The sequence below is a fragment of the Petaurus breviceps genome, unplaced genomic scaffold (assembly GCF_028583685.1).
Source record: "Petaurus breviceps papuanus isolate PSGF00001 unplaced genomic scaffold, PetGlider_PUasm1.0 90574, whole genome shotgun sequence".
NCBI classification, from domain to species: Eukaryota; Metazoa; Chordata; class Mammalia; order Diprotodontia; family Petauridae; genus Petaurus; species Petaurus breviceps.
Genome location: NW_027187277.1, coordinates 6,151,063 through 6,166,710, shown reverse-complemented (window position 1 = coordinate 6,166,710; position 15,648 = coordinate 6,151,063). Strand labels below are relative to the sequence as shown.

The following is a 15,648-nucleotide window of genomic DNA, read 5'->3' as shown; positions in this document are numbered from 1 at the left end:
CACAGGCTAGCCTTTGAGGACCATTTCCACATACACTGAAGCTTAGTGAAGCAATAAAAAGGGTTCTTTAAGGTTTACAAAAATATTTGCCTCACAACATTCCAGAGAGTTAGATAGAGCACATATTATTATTCCCATTTTACAGATGAAGAAAGTGAGTCATAGTTTTGCCACATCCTGGCTGTGTGTTTGGGTAAATCATTTATCTGTGCCACAATTTCAAACTTTATATCATTATTTATTCCTTATATTTCTGTATCCACATAAACTTAAAAAGACTTCCCCAGCTGATCGTAAGCTCCTTGAGAGAAGGAATTGTTGGGGTGGGGTGGGAGGTTCGTGTTTTGGTGGTAGTGGTGGTTATTTGTCGTTCCCTCTTTATAAGTGTCCCGCTCATAACTGATAGTAAAGGTAACAAACAGGGGTGTGCTGAAATCCGTTCAAAAGCTTGTTAAAATTCAATATAAGCATTTCCACCTCGGAAATCAGCAAACTCTACAAAGCAAGGGTTGGGTTGGTTTTTGTGTGTGTGTGTGTGTGTGTGTTGTTGATTGTTTAGACGTAAGAGATGTTAATAATGCAGATTACTTTTTAAAAATGTGTAGTGTATGCATTTCTCCTCCCAGGGAGCCCATTGTTAAGCATTTTCCAGCACATCTTGTATTGGTAAGTCCAGTTATGTCCTCATTAAGCTTGTAGTCTAGGGAGATAAAATATGCAAACAATTAATTTCGCTACAGGACAGAAAGTTTAAGATCACTAAGCGCAAAAAGCTCTGGGCTTTTTAAGATCCTCCAAGACTTTTAACATTTGATTCATTAGCTGTGAAAAAGTAGTTCAAAAGCCCTACCCTTCTGGGGGCACCTAGGTTGTGAAGGCTCAGGGATAAAGCTGCGGAGAGCAGAGAGGGCTCCCCAACCCAGAGTTTAGAGTGTGTGTGGGGAGGAGGGGGGAAGGGGGAGTAGGGGAGGGAAGAAGACCAGTTTGGCTGGGACAGCTGCAGCGTCAGGAAGGGCTGCTGAGAAAGCAGCGTAGCCTAAGGAGGAGAAGAGGCAGCAGAGGGGGATGCAGTAACCTTGGACTTCTTTGCCTTTAGAGGAGTAGGAGGAGGAAGAGAGGGACGTGAAAGGGATTGGAGAGGAGGAGTTTTCCAGCTCAGACCCACGTCTGCTGCTACCCCCCCCCCTCCCCTTCCCTTCCACTTCTCTGCTCCTTCAGCCCCCCTGGTGGAACCCAAGGCATCGGGAGGGAAGGAGAGCGGGCCGTGCACTATGGGCAGCTCCTCGGTCCGGCTAGCGCTACTGTTGCTGCCCCTCCACGCCTGGCTCAGCCTCGGCTTCCCAGGTAGGAGCAGGGAGGCGGGGCAGCCAGGGAGCTCCGGAGCAGGGACACTGTGGGCAGCCCCGGGGTCCCGACTCTGCAGGGGTACAAGGAGCTGCGGGTGCGGACGTTTTGCTAGAGTAAGCGCATGGGAGGGAGAACCCAGGGACTTTTTCTGCATAGAAAAGTCCGCCGCCCCAAAGCAGGGAGCAAGGCGCCGCATAGCCAGTCCCTTTTAGCCTTGGCCAGGAGCCGTCCTTGCATCTCGCGGGTCCCAGCCCCTTGCGGTCCCGGGGAAAGGTTCTCGGTTCTCCCTCTGGCCTCCCTAGGCTGTGCTCCTGGGCACCCACAAGCTTCGGGGAGCCAACTTTTCATTCAAACTCTTGTTGACGTGGGAGGCCAAGCGGAAACTTCTGACTGCTTCTCTTCATCTTCAAGGAGGCTAGCCCTAATCTCCATTTGGTTCCCCAGGGTCCGCAACACTTCCGGGGGCGGAGAGGGGGAGAAGATATTGGGCCGGGGAAAGAGGGATTCGGGGCTCTTTAGAAGTTGCTTCGCTTTGCTCTTCAGCCAGTCCCCGCCTCTATCTATTTTCCCCCTGCTGGGCACGGACTCACGTTACCCAAACCAGGCAGAACGGCAAGATGTGGAGGAATGAAGATAGAAAGGGAAAGAGACCCCCCCTATTGGCGATAGCCCTCCCCAGGCAGGCTTCTATGGTGTCTTTTCTGAGGAACGCTAAAGAAGATGTCTTATGTGGTTCCACTTTAATTAAAACTGGGGGGGGGGGGGTAGCCGAAGAGAGGACAATTTAAAACTACACACGTGTAGGGCATGGGGTGAGATGAGGAGGGTTGCCTGGAACTCGAGGACTGCCCGATGTGTCAGTTTCGTCCCTGGTATTTATTGGTTGCGGCCTGAAGTTGTGGAATACCCTGTTTGGAGCTGACAAGACTCCTCCTGTTTCCAGCTGGCTGGCTGCTCTGTGCTTCGTTTGCAAATAGCCTTGGAGATCCAGGATAGCCCATTTGGGTTCTCCGTGCCATAGTGGTATAGAAATCCGTGAGAATGTTTTTATTTGGTGTCACTGGAGAGTAAATAATCCCTTTAGGAACACTTAGGTGTCTCTCCAATATCTGTGGAAAGTGAAATTCTATGTGACTTAGAAACAATACAAATGTGATGCAAATAGAAGTAAACTTTTGTTTAAAGCTATATTCAGAGAAGGGCACAGCAACTGCAATTAAAATTTCATCTTCAATTCCTTGTTTAAATAAGGAGAAATCTCAATCTTAATGTTTTTAACCTGGTTTTCTGTATTTTTAAGTCTTGTATTGGAAAGAGTATTTATTGGGTTTGGAGTCAGAATACCCAGATTCACATATCTAGGCCCTACTCTTAGTATCTCTGTTTCTTTGTTGATCACTTCAGTAATTTTGGGCCTATTTTGGGCCTCCTCTGTAAAAAAAAAAAAAGTGAGTTTTAATAGATGCTCTTTAAGCTTTTAATTCCTATGAAATCAGTTTGTCAAGGGAAGTCTTGGAGGAGAGAAAATAAATCATGAAAGGGTTCATGCCTTCACCCTGAAGTCTCAGTACTTTTGTAAGGGTATCCAGTCAGTCAGTTCACAAGTCTTTATTAAGTCCTATTATGTCTCAGGCTCTGTGCTAACCATTGAGGACACAAAGAAAGGTAAAAGACATTCTTTTCTTTCAAGGAGCTAACAGTCTAACAGGTGGAGAGATATATAGGCATATCTGGTATAGGAACAGCTAGGTAGCACAGAGGTTAGAGCACTGAGCCTGAAGTCAGAAACACCTGGGTTCAAATCCAGCCTCAGACACTTATTAGCTGTGGGACCCTGGGCAAGTCACTTGGGCAAGTCACTGTTTACCTCAGTTTCTTCACCTGTAAAATGAGATGGAGAAGGAAAGGGCAAACTGCTCCAGTATGTTTGTAAAGGAAACCCCAAAAGGGGTCACAAAGTGTTGGATACCATTAAACAGCAACAACTGGTGTAAAAGCAAGGGATCATAAAATTACCTGCAGCGTGCCCCCTATTCTCTTTGCCTGTCTCCTACCCTGATAGGCTGAAGCAGAGAGTACTTTGCTTAAGATTAGGGATAATGGTAGTTGCAGTAGGAAAGTAGGACCCAAGGCAGCTAGGTGTCAGTGGATAGAGTGCCAGGCCTGGGGAAAGGAAGACTTATCTTCCTGAGTTCAAATCCCACCTCAGACATTTAACTAGCTGTGTGACTCTGGGCAAGTCACTTAGCCCTGTTGATTTCAGTTTCCTCATCTATAAAATGAAAGAAGAAAATGGCAAACAACTCTAGTATCTTTGCCAAGAAAACTCCAAAAGGGATCATGAAGACTTGGGTGTGACTGAAAAAAAAAAAAACAACTAAACAACAGACTGGGGCCAACATGTCCATTCATGGGGTTCCATGATGGGTTAGCTGAGACAAGAAGAATTTGAGGCTCTTTGCTTTAGGCAAGATGTCCAGGCCTAAGTTCCAAGTTCTGGGTAGAAAGGGAGTTGCTTGGTATTCAAGGATGCTGCCTAGCTTTGCTGATGATAACAGAAAGCACCCAGAGGATCACCTAGCCCTCCTAGATGCTGAGGTCATCAATCTTCTTTGGTGTGTTTTGTTACTTCACATTGTTTCTTTTTTATTTATTGCTATTTATTTACAGATCAGTTCTTGCTAGGAGTAAACATTATCCACTCTCCAAATATTTGTGTGTTTCAGCAGAGAGTGAAGTCCATTCTACCAAAGTTGCATAACTAGCCCTCACTGAAATGAAACAAATCAAGAAAGGTGGCAACGTCTTGCAAACGAGTGGGGGCTCAAAGCTGAGTTTATATGACTGGATATCAGAACAGGCCTGTACAGCCTGAGGGCTGCCAGAGGATTTCAGGCAGCTCTTGAAAAATGTAGAGGAAAACATCCCCTACATTTTGGGGCCGTCTGAAATCCTTTGGTGTCCCAGCAGGCTGTGAGCGGCCCCAGGTTGTGCAGGCCTGCTATAGAGAGAGGTGGAACTGAGGGATAGAAGGTCTACAAGCCATAGATTAGAATGTGCTTGGAACGTTTCCCCCAAGGACATGGACAAAGCTGAAGGGTGATTGATTCACAGGTTAAACCAAGCTTCCGATCCTGATAGTGGCGATTGACATAGTATCATTTAGGGGTTAATATAACTCTAAAGCTGAAGGGACTTCATCTGGTGAAAACCCTTCAGTTTGAAGACAAAGAGAATGGGTTCAAAAGAGGTAAAATTACTTCTCAAAGTCACACAGAGAATAAGAAGCACATCCAGTACTTAGAATCTGGCCAAATCCAACAATACCATGAGCATCTCATAAGGAAATAGCCAGTGGAGTAATTTTTATCCTACTCTGTATAACTGAGCAGCTTCCCTGGGTGATATCCCTATGAGACATCCAAGACCATACATGGGACCAATCTCCATCCCGGCCAAGGACATCTCACTAGCTGCCTAGCCTGTGATCACCATGCACCCGTCTTTCTCTATTCCCTACTAAAACTCATCTTTATGGCTCTCATGGTCTTCTACAGTAATCAAGGTGATAAGTAACGAGTTGGAATCCTGGGAATAGAGAAGATTACTGAGATAGAGCGAGATGGAAAGATAGAGAGAGAGACAGAGACACAAAGAGAGAGATAGAGACAGAGACACAGAGAGACAGAGACAGAGACAGAGAATAGCCAGAGAAGAGAACCAAGAACAGACACTTGGGGTTGGGGGGAAACCACATAAAGGGAAAAGGAAAATAAGATGAGGAGGAAGCAATGGAGGCATAGAAAGAGTGGTTAGGGGGTCTGGTGAATGTTATTTATGAAGCCAAAGTGGGGAAAGAATATTAAGTTGTATACAATGGTCAAGAGGTTGGAGGGAAATGATTTGACAATGAAAAGGTCATAGTAATGATGGAGAGACAATGTCATTGGAATGGCAGGGGCAGAAGCCATATTGTGAGGGGTTAAACTGAAAATGAGGGAAATGAGTTTGGGGAAATAGTGTCATTAGGTACAAATAGATGATTCAGAGGAGTCAATGGAAGACTTTTCTAGGATTTTGGAGACTGAAGCATTTTTGTAGGTAGATAGGAAAGTACCAGGGAAGAAAGAAAGATTGGCAGTTGTGGTGGGTTAAAGATGAATTCCCTCACAATGCATAGGAGACAGGGAATGGTTGATTGTATGGAGTCTTGTAGAAGGTATGGGGTAGGGAGGACGGTGTTGTGGGAGTGAGAAAGAATGGGATCAAAGGCAAGATAGAGGGTTTATAGCCTTGTTAAGGAGGAGAGAGAATGTCTTACTCTGTAACCAGAAGGAAGAAAAAGAAAATAGGTGGTGATGAAGTGTTGGAGAGAATTAGAGCTGAATGGTATCACTCATTTCAGGGAAGTCAAAGGCCCAGTGATGAGACTATATGCATTTTAATAGAAGCTTTTGGAGAGCTATCTTTTTGGTGTGTGTGCCTTTTTTGGAGGGCAGTTGGGGTTAAGTAACTTGCCCAAGGTTACACGGCTAGTTTTTTGTATGTGTGTGGGTGGGTGTTAAGTGTCTGAGGCTGGAACCAAACTCGGGTCCTCCTGACTCCAGGCCATCACTTTACTCACTTAGCCACCTAGCCGCCCCTGGAGAACTATCTTTTCCCTGAAAGAAGCTCTTCCAAAGGAGAGAGGTGGGGGAAGATTTTCAACCAACTTGAGGAAGCTAGAAATGTTTTGTTGGGCCTTATATTAAACTACACAAGCAACCTTTTAGTTCTGAATATTAGATGTCAGGGTATGTTTGTGAAAGTCACTTAATAATAATATTGTATATATTTTGGTGATCATCCTTGGGAAATGTGTCCATTAAGAGAGGGGAAGTAAGGGAATATGAAATAGTGACTAGCTCTATAAGTAGGAATTAAAAAAGTGGAGAATTTGAGTGGTATGTATATATAGATACTATATATATGCATATACAAGCACTTATATGTATGTATAAGATTATGCATGATATATGTACTATGTATGTCCACACATGTCTGTCTATGTATATACATATATATTTGTATACATATGTATGTATATACACACAGAGCTCTGCTTCTCCTCAACATTTCTCAACATCATATCCATTTTCTAGTCTTCCTTCTAGTCACAGAGGAAGAGGTATAACCACTACTCTTTAACAAGGCTAACCCCTCTTATCAGTGCCCAGGATACCATCTTTTACCCACACTTATACAATCAATGGTACCCCTTTGCATGACCAATATGTGTGTATACATTATGTTTGGGAAACGAGTGGGGCAGCTAGGTGGCTCAGTATATAGAGCCCTGGTGCTGGAGTCAGGAGGACCCGAGTTCAAATCCAATCTCAGACACTTGACACTTATTAGCCATATGACCTTGGGCAAGTCACTTAACCCCAAATGCTTTGCCTTCCCCCCTCCAAAAAGAAAAAAAAAAAGAACAGAGACAGACAGAAACACATACACAGTGGCAGAGAGGCAGACAGAGAGAGAGAGAGAGAGAGAGAGAGAGAGAGACAGAGACAGAGACAGAGACAGAGAGACAGAGACAGACAGACAGAGAGAGAGAGAGACAGAGAGAGACAGAGAGACAGAGACAGAGACAGAGAGAGACAGAGATATGATAATACAGTTTGGTGACTTGAGTACTCTACAGTACATATGTCATTTAATCAGTTCTGGGAGTAAATCACTCATATCCCCTTCTCTGTGAATTCTCTATGTAGATTTTTTCATCTTTAAATGTATTGTAGCCTTCCTTGTTTTTCTCCTCTTTCATTTTTGAAGCCTTCAAAGAGATTTAGAACATAAATTTCATATTTTTCAAAAGTTATGGGTTTTTTATATGACATATTTAAAAATGTATTCCCCTTCCCTGCCAATAGAATGATCCCTTATAATAAGGAATTAAAAAAAATTAGAGAAACAAGCAATTCAGCAAAATTAACCAATGCATCAGCTAAGTTTGACAGTATATGTAACATTCTACATTCAGTTCCTCATTTCTGTAAAGGAGAGAGGAAGATATATTTAGAATATAATAAAAGTCATTAAAACCATAGAACATTAGAGCTGTAATAGAAATCACCTAGTCCCATTCTCATGGTAGAGATGAGGAAACTGAGGCAAGGGAGAGAGTTTAGGAGATTTATCCCAGGTCTCACGGTGAGCTGGTGTCACAGTGTGGGTCAGAAGCCATAAGCCTTGCCTTCCAATTCAGTTCCTTTTTCATTATCCTGAGTCCTCATCAAACATCTGGAAAATGCAATGCAGGGCCTTTTTATGCCTGGGGTAGGGGAAATAGGGAAGGGATTGCTGGGGAGAGAGAAATGCTCTAGAATGTGGCCATTAGTAAAGAGGAAGTAAGTCTTGAAATGTTCTTGTTGCCTTCTGATTTTGGTGCTCTGGGAACAAAGCCCTGGTCACTTTTTCCTAGTCATGGCTCTGAAAAATCCTTGGTAACATTGCCCCTGTGTGTGAATGATGTGAGCGAGTTTGGCTTTGAGATTGTTTTTGGAGGTAACTAGGTAGTATTAGTGAGTGGAGGACCAAGCCTAGAGTCAGGAAGAACTAAATTCAAATATAACCTTAGACACTTACTAGCTGTGTGACCCTGTACAAGTCATTTAACCTCTGCTGTCTCAGTTTCCTTAACTGTAAAATGAAAACGACCACAGAAACTGGTTGTGAAAAGAAAAATTTTAGGTAATATTACATATTTATGGCAGAATATTATGTAATAATTATTCCCTAGAATCAAAAAACTGTAACCTCCCAAGGTTGTTATAAGGATCAAATGAGAGATTTCTAACATGTTTAATACAGTGCCTTGGAACAGAGTAGGCTCTTAATAAATTCCTGTTTCCTTTCCTTCCTGTTTTAAAATAAAACACTAGCAACCTCCTGTCCAGTGGTAAGTCCAGATCCCCCGTCCATACCAACTAGGTCCAAGGCCCTTACAGTCTATGAGAGACTTCCTAAAGTCTTGCCACAGTGAAGAAGATATGCAGATTTTGCTGCTGTTTAGCAATTCAGGAAAACGGAAGAGGGCTGTGATTATTATTTTAACAAAACAAAATCATAGCAGAGCAGTTTTACAAAATGACACATTTGGATGTAGACATTAGAGAAGGAGCACCTGACTCAATAGATACAATTAAAGTCTTATCTGGGAGAGGCTAGAAATTTCCGTCTGGGTTTAAACCCTGTTAGCACGGACAGACCCAGACCCCAACACTGAGCAAAGGGCCTGCTGGTGGAAGGGGCTGTCATCTGACATGTGATTTCCTGATGACAATTTGAATGCAGTGTGTCTTTGGCAACAGTCGACATTGAAGCACTCGGTGCCTCCCATTCTGATGGCCCCAGTCTGTTTGTTGGGGGGACCAGATACTGGTGACCACAGCAGAGAGAGCTGCATGCCATGTGAATCCAGGGCATTATTATAGGAGCTGTGGCTTCCTGGCTCCCAAAGCTGATTTTCAAGCCATGAACATACTCTGTTTAAGCAATAGTCAGTGCATTGGGGGCTGTAAGATGAGAAATGGACTGTAGTCACAAGCTGGAGTTGGCATTTATTATTTTATTGGCCACTTGTCTTGCTTCATTCCCTTCCAACGAGGCTGAATGTTGAGCTAAATACAGAGATCCTTGTGCCAATTTCCTTTGCAGAGGAGCACAGTGCCCTGTGAGTACTAGGCACTTAAGAATGCATCCAACTGAATGGAAGAAGACAACAGAAACTGGCTGTGAAAAGAGAAGAAAGATGTTAGATGAATAATTTAATATATTTATAGCAAAGTGCATATTTATTGCACTTTATTTGCACAATGTTTATTTATTATATGCAATATTTATTCCCGGCAACAGGGGTGGGGGCCCTGAGGGGCCTTGAGGCCATACTTGAGGACCTAGAGAGCCACATGTGGCCTTGAGGCCTCAGGTTCCCCACCCCTGGTAGGATCAACAAGTGTCTTTCCAGCAAAATTCTGGTGGTCAGAAAGCTAAGGTTTCACTTCCAGGATAATAATTTGAGAACAAACAGATAAACAAAACAAAACAAACCTTCTGCCCAATCTAAACACTTGGGGAGTTTCTTCTGTGCATCCCTTCCTTCTAGATCCTGACTGATACCTGTCCTGCCCATTCTTATCCATTGCCATTTTTCCCCACCAGGCTTTGTCCCAGAGACTCCCTCATGACAGTATAAATGTTGTCTCTTCTTGTACTCAGTTTCTGTTCTCTCAAAATGAAATCGGGGTACTGCCTAGAAGCTCCTTTTCTGTCTTGGCCTTTGAAACACAGAATCACAGATTGGGAAGGGAACCTTTAGGAAGAATCCAATCCAGTCCACTCATTTTACAGATGAGAAAATTGTGGGGTGGCTAAGTGGCAGTGAATAGAGCACCGGCCCTGAAGTCAGGAGGACCTGAGTTCAAATCCGGCCTCAGACACTTAACATTTACTAGCTGTGTGATCTTGGGCAAGTCACTTAACTCCATTTTCCCTGCCTTCCCCCCTCCAAAAAGCAAAAAGACAAACAGATGAGAAAACTGAGACCCAGAAAGGTCAAGTGATTTTTCCAAAGTCAGAGTGGCAGACTCTGTGGCCAGTTTTTCTTTTTAAATAGTAGGCAATAATTATTTCAACAAAGCAAGCTCGCAGCTTCCACCGTGTGACCTCTACTTTTATTCTGTTCTTCACTTAAGCTTCTTTTTACTTCCTGTGATTTCTAGCCCTCAGTGGGTCTGCTAAATGAGCTTTGCTTTACATCATGTCTGCTGTTTCCTAAGAGTTTTGTTCTCTCCCATTTTTACTGTCTGACTAGGAATGATATGTTCAACACAAAAGCCTGCTGTTAATCCTGCTTACTTTTCAGAGCCTTACTGGCCTTGTTTCAACACAGTCATTGTTACACAAGATCATCTGGGAGGGGGCTGCTGTCTTAGGGATCTGGCAGCAAAACTTTGACTGATTTTAGGAGTGTGCTAATTGCTAACCTTGTATGCTTAAGAAACCCAGAGTTGATTGCCAGTATTTGAGTAATTGGTTATCCAGTTATGGAAATGTGGGTCACAGGACTTAGGAGTCATCTAATCTAAACCCTTCTTTAAACAGACAAGGAAACTGAGGCCCAGAGAAGTTATATGACTGACACAAGGTCACATAGCCAGGAAGTAGCAAAACCAGGATAATCTGGCATTTTTTCCAGTATCCTGAGCTGCCTCATGCTGTTTGGACTGTCTTTTAGATTGCCAGATGGAACCTTAGGACTGGATTTCTTTGTATTGGGAATTGCATTTGTGCAATAATTTCATGCTCTATATTCCCTATCTCTTGTCAAGGAGGAGAGAAAGATGATTTAGTGGTAAAAACTCTGGCCCAGGAGTCAGGAGAAGTGGGTTTAAATATGGATTCTGTCATTTACTGGTCGGGTGACCTTGGGCAAGTCACTGTCTCTCAGCTTCAGTTTCCTTAATCCTAAGAATCAGTGTAGGACTAACTGAATTTCTAAGATCCCTTACAGCTCTGATAGTCTCTGAAACTCCGTAAAGCATTGTTACATCAGATAGAGATCATATACAGAATCACAGATTTAGAACTAGGCAGGATATTAGAGATCAGTGAGTCCAAATCCTTATTTCTCACATAATAACTAAGATTTATATAATCCTTTTTATTTATTATTTTATCCTCACAATAACCATGGGAGGTAAATAGTATTATCATCACTCCCATTTTACAGATGAGGAAACTGAGGCAGACACAAGTCTTTACCTTAATTTGCCGAGGGTCACACAGTGAGTGCATGCCCAAGGTAGGATTTGAATTCAGATTTTCCAGACTCTATCCAATACTCTACTACTATGCCACCTAGCAGCCTTTATGAGATAATTTAGGTTAATAACCTTTGGTCTAGGTCCCATCCAACTCTGGATCTCTGACCCGTGAACCTGGCTTCAAATTTCCATTCTGTTACTACTCATGTAACCTTGGACAAGTCCTTTAACCTCTCTTGGCCTCAGTTTCCCTGTTTGTAAAATGAGCAGACTTAACTCTATGATTATTAAGTTCCCTTCTAATTCTAAATCTAAGTTGAGTATGACTCGATTTGCCCAGGGTCACCCAGAGAGCAGTGGCAGAAGCCTCTGTAGAGCTTTGTCATGAATTCTGTGAGTAAACAAGAACTTAGCAGACAAGAAAATGAATAGTGCCACATCATACCAGTTCAATAGAGAAAGTAATCTTGGATTGAAGTAATAAAAATAATCCATCTTCAAGGGGCAGAACCATAATTCCCATTTGCTGTAGTTTTGTTTTGTTTTCTTTTGTTTTAAGGCGCACAGATAAAAAGTAAAGTGAAAATCCCTTCTGGGCAGAGATTGTGGTTTTTTTATTTCATTGAAATGGTAGAAGGTGTCAACACACACACACATGCATCATTTGATTCTCACAACTGAGTGAGGTAAGTAACACAAGTATTATTTCCTCCATTTTACAGATAGGGAAATCAAGGCCCAGAGACTATATGATGGTTTAAGATTAAGAAGCTAGTTAGTGATGGAGCCTGGAATTGAACTCAAGGCGTCAGACTCTTAAGTCCAGGACTTTACTACATTCTTTCTCTAATTTACCTTTGTATCTCCTTTATGGTACAGTATCTGGCATGTAATTGAGCAGAAGCTCCTTGAGGGCAGGAACCATTTCTTTTTTAGTTTTTTGTATTCCCAGAACTTAGCATTAGTATCCACCATGTAGAAGTTGTCTATTGAATTAAATATTGTAGCAGGGGCAGTAACTCTAGAGGTGCCCTGTCTGTGTTGTTGTTGTTTAGTCTTATCTGACTTTTCATACCCCTTTTGGGGTTTTCTTGGCAAAGATAGTGGCACGGTTTGCCATTTCCTTCTCTAGCTCATTTTACAGATAAGGAACCTGAGGCAAATATGGCTAAATGATTTGCCCGGCATGACATAGCTAGTAAGTGTATGAGGTCAGATTTGATCTCAGGAAGATGAGTCTCCTTGATCCCAGGACTGACATTCTGTCCACTGAACCACCTAGCTACCCCCACCTTGCCTGTTGTAGGTATAAATAACAAATATTTGTTGATGGGGCGACTAGAGCAATTTCATGGAATAAAACTACATTTTTGCAAAAGGCACAATGTATTCAGAACTGCCAAAACTAAAAATCTCATTAAAATAAGACTGCAGAGAGCCAGATAAGACTTGTAGCATGCTGAATAAAAGCTCCTTTTGGGCAAACAACACGTCACAGTATTATTAATTTGTGAGATACTTGGATGTCAGGACAGGGCTACAACATTATTCCAGGTGACTCAGAGACTCTCAAGAACTTTTTGAGCAGGGTTTTCAGATGGAGATTTAAGAGAGGTTTGTGTAAGGAACATCCCTCACTGATGGGATAGCTAAGCACCCGTTTTCCAAGAAGTAATTGTTTGCACCTGGTTGTTCTAGTTTCACAGAGCACTCTAGGCTCTGGGCCTCAGGGGATTCATTACAGAGCCCAATGATTCACTCACCCATCATTTCTTTAGGCCCTGCTGGCTGCTTCTTTGGCCAATGTTCTCCGGGAAGCTGATACATGACTCTGGACACGATGGCTCAGATTAACCCAGAGGTTAGAGGTTATTGATTCCTTGGATGGCTTTATCATTGTTTTTGTTTTTATTACATTAAGAATGATGGCCCCAAACATAGCACGGGGAGGCAGAAAGAACATTTCACTCAGAAGGGCCACTATTTTTGAGAAGAAGCTCTGAGGTCAGCCCAAAGAATTTCTTTGGCCTTTCACATCTGCACCATCTCCAGCCCTGAGAGCAGTTGCTTGATCATCTCTTAGAATTATAGGATCATAAATCAGGAGCTGGAAGACACCGGGGGGACATGTAGTCTAACTTTCTCATTTTATAGATTAGGATTTCCTGTGCTTTCCCAGTTCACTCATTTTCAGTGAATATCACGTCAATGCTGATTTTAGTTCTGGCTTCTTTAATGATGATTCTGAATTGTCATTTAACAAAGTGTGGTCTAAATGCCTCATTAAGTTTTATGTTAAGCACTTTTGGGCAGTTTGGCCAAGACCTCAATACCCAGTGTGGTATGGTTAGAAAGGGTACCATTTCAAGTCCACCCCCTCAACTCTCCTACAGAAGTCTACGCCACAAGGAACTGTGGTCCATATGGATGTCCTGGGGGTTTGCATGGGCATTATTCAGAGGAATTGTATCAGACTTGTTGCCAATGACTAAGCATTGGTGAGGCGTCTCCTTTTTCTTGGCAAGACTGACATTGTAATCTTCTAAAAGGATGTTTTCATTTGCTTTGAGTATATGGCATTTATAGAATCAGTTCCTGATTTCCTTCGTGCCTTGGGGTACTGGGGCCATGGACCCATTCCTTAGGTCAGGAATACTCCTTGCCATATGTCAGTAATCTTGCCTCCACCCCCTGCCCCCAGTTGCTCTTCTTTGATTATGAGTAAGGAAATGCTTCAGAAAGTCATATTTTCAGGTATGCGTCAGCCAGCAGAGCCTTGGACTAGATCCCATCACAAGGAAATCCTGTAGTGATTTATACGATATGATTTCTCAATTCATTCTCACAATCAGAATCTGTCTGGAGATTTCCACTCTTCTGAACTTAAAACAGACAAAGTATTAAAACCTTGTGGTTAACTCTTATGAAAGACATATTTGACTCAAAATTAAAAAATAATTAGAGCTATCCAAAAATAGAGCAGGTGATCTTGGGAAGTAGTAACTTCCCAAATGTGTATGTAACTTGTTTAGAATGTTGCAAGAGGGTTCAAGCTTAAGCTGAATATAGGACTAGATTGGACCAATTAAATAGTTGATTCTATGATCCCTTCAATTTCTGGGAGACTGTCTTTCTATAAAATTTTAGGGAGAGATGTACAAACTGACACGAGACATCACAACAAGCTTTTTTAAGCATTTGCTTTGTGCTGGGCACTGTACTAAGCTTTGGAGAAATATAGAAAAACAAAACATAGTCCTTCCCCATAAGGAGTTTACCGTCTAATAATGGTGGAAGACATGAAAATAACTTTGCACAAACAAGATCTCTACAGGATAAATTAGGAAATAATTCCAGAGTGAAGGCACTAGCTTTAGGAGAGAGCTTTAGGGAGAGGCTTTCTGTAGAAAGTCAGATGTTATCTGGCACTTGAAGGGAGCCAGGGGGGGTCAGAGGGCAGAGGTGAGGAGGAGAGAATTCTAGGCACGGGAGACAGTCAGTGAAAAGATATGTGTTTGGAGATGGAGTATCCTGTACAAGGAGCAGTAGAGACCCAGTGACACTGATCACAGGGTATGGGATAGTAGTAGTGGTGTGGGCGGGTGGGGGGGGCAGGGATATAGGGTGTAAGAAGACTGGAAACTAGGAAGGGACCTTGTTATGGAGGGTTTTAAAAGTCAAATGAAGGATTTTCTCTTTTATCCTGGAGGTAATAGGGAGTTGCTGATCAGGGCAGCCCTTATGGAACATAACTTTGATAATCAAGACTGGACTGGAATGGGAAACACCTTGAGGCAGGAAGACCAACCAACAAGCTATTTCAATGGTCCATGTGAGAGATAGTGAGGACCTGCATTAGGGTGGTAGTAGTGTCAGAGGAGAAAAGAGAGAGTAGATTGTATAAAGATAGAATAGACCGGACTTGGTACCCGTACCCTATTGGAAGTGGAAAATGAGGAGAGAGGATTTGAAAATGACATTTAGGTTATAAAGAAATGGGAAGACAATATCACTGTGAATTCAGCAGCATTCTTCTTCCCTTGATCTTGTCTAAGTCTGCCACCTATGAAATGCTTATTAGTTATGGTACAATAAGGTTTGACTCTCTCAGAAAATTGGGGTCAGTCTGGTTATTCAACAACACCTGTAAAAATCCTGGCATTGTTTTTCACACAAACTGAAAAGCAGTTTACCCTAGATTTGTGGTCTACTCTACTTTGCCCTCTACTTTGGAGGTCCTCTGCCATTGCAGGTTATCTGGCTACTTCTGTTTTCATATGGCTTCGTGTATCTGAGAGTGCTGGTAACTGAGAACAGCTCCTCATCCAAGCAGGAGCAAGGATTCCCATCTGCTGGGTGGCATGCAGTATTTATTCTACTGTTAGTATGTCTTTCCATCTAAATTTATGGTAGCGGTGGACCTGTTAATTATAACATGTTTTCTTTTTGTGTGGATCATCTGGGGTTATCTCTCATCCTTACTATTCCTCAA

General features: G+C 42.6%; 1 protein-coding gene across 3 annotated transcripts in view; it reads left to right on the top strand.

Moving 5' to 3' along the window:
- The first annotated feature begins 998 nt into the window (after positions 1–998).
- The window catches only part of SRPX (sushi repeat containing protein X-linked), a 116,949-nt gene continuing 102,299 nt past the window's right edge, over positions 999–15,648 (top strand). For 2 of the 3 annotated variants that reach the window (XM_069063479.1, XM_069063477.1), the window contains exon 1: positions 1,006–1,344. In XM_069063479.1, coding sequence (XP_068919580.1) covers positions 1,272–1,344 — 73 coding nt within the window. In that variant the 5' untranslated portion in view covers positions 1,006–1,271. Of the gene's footprint in view, positions 1,345–15,648 lie in introns of all 3 variants that reach the window. The other variant, XM_069063478.1, reaches the window with a different exon arrangement.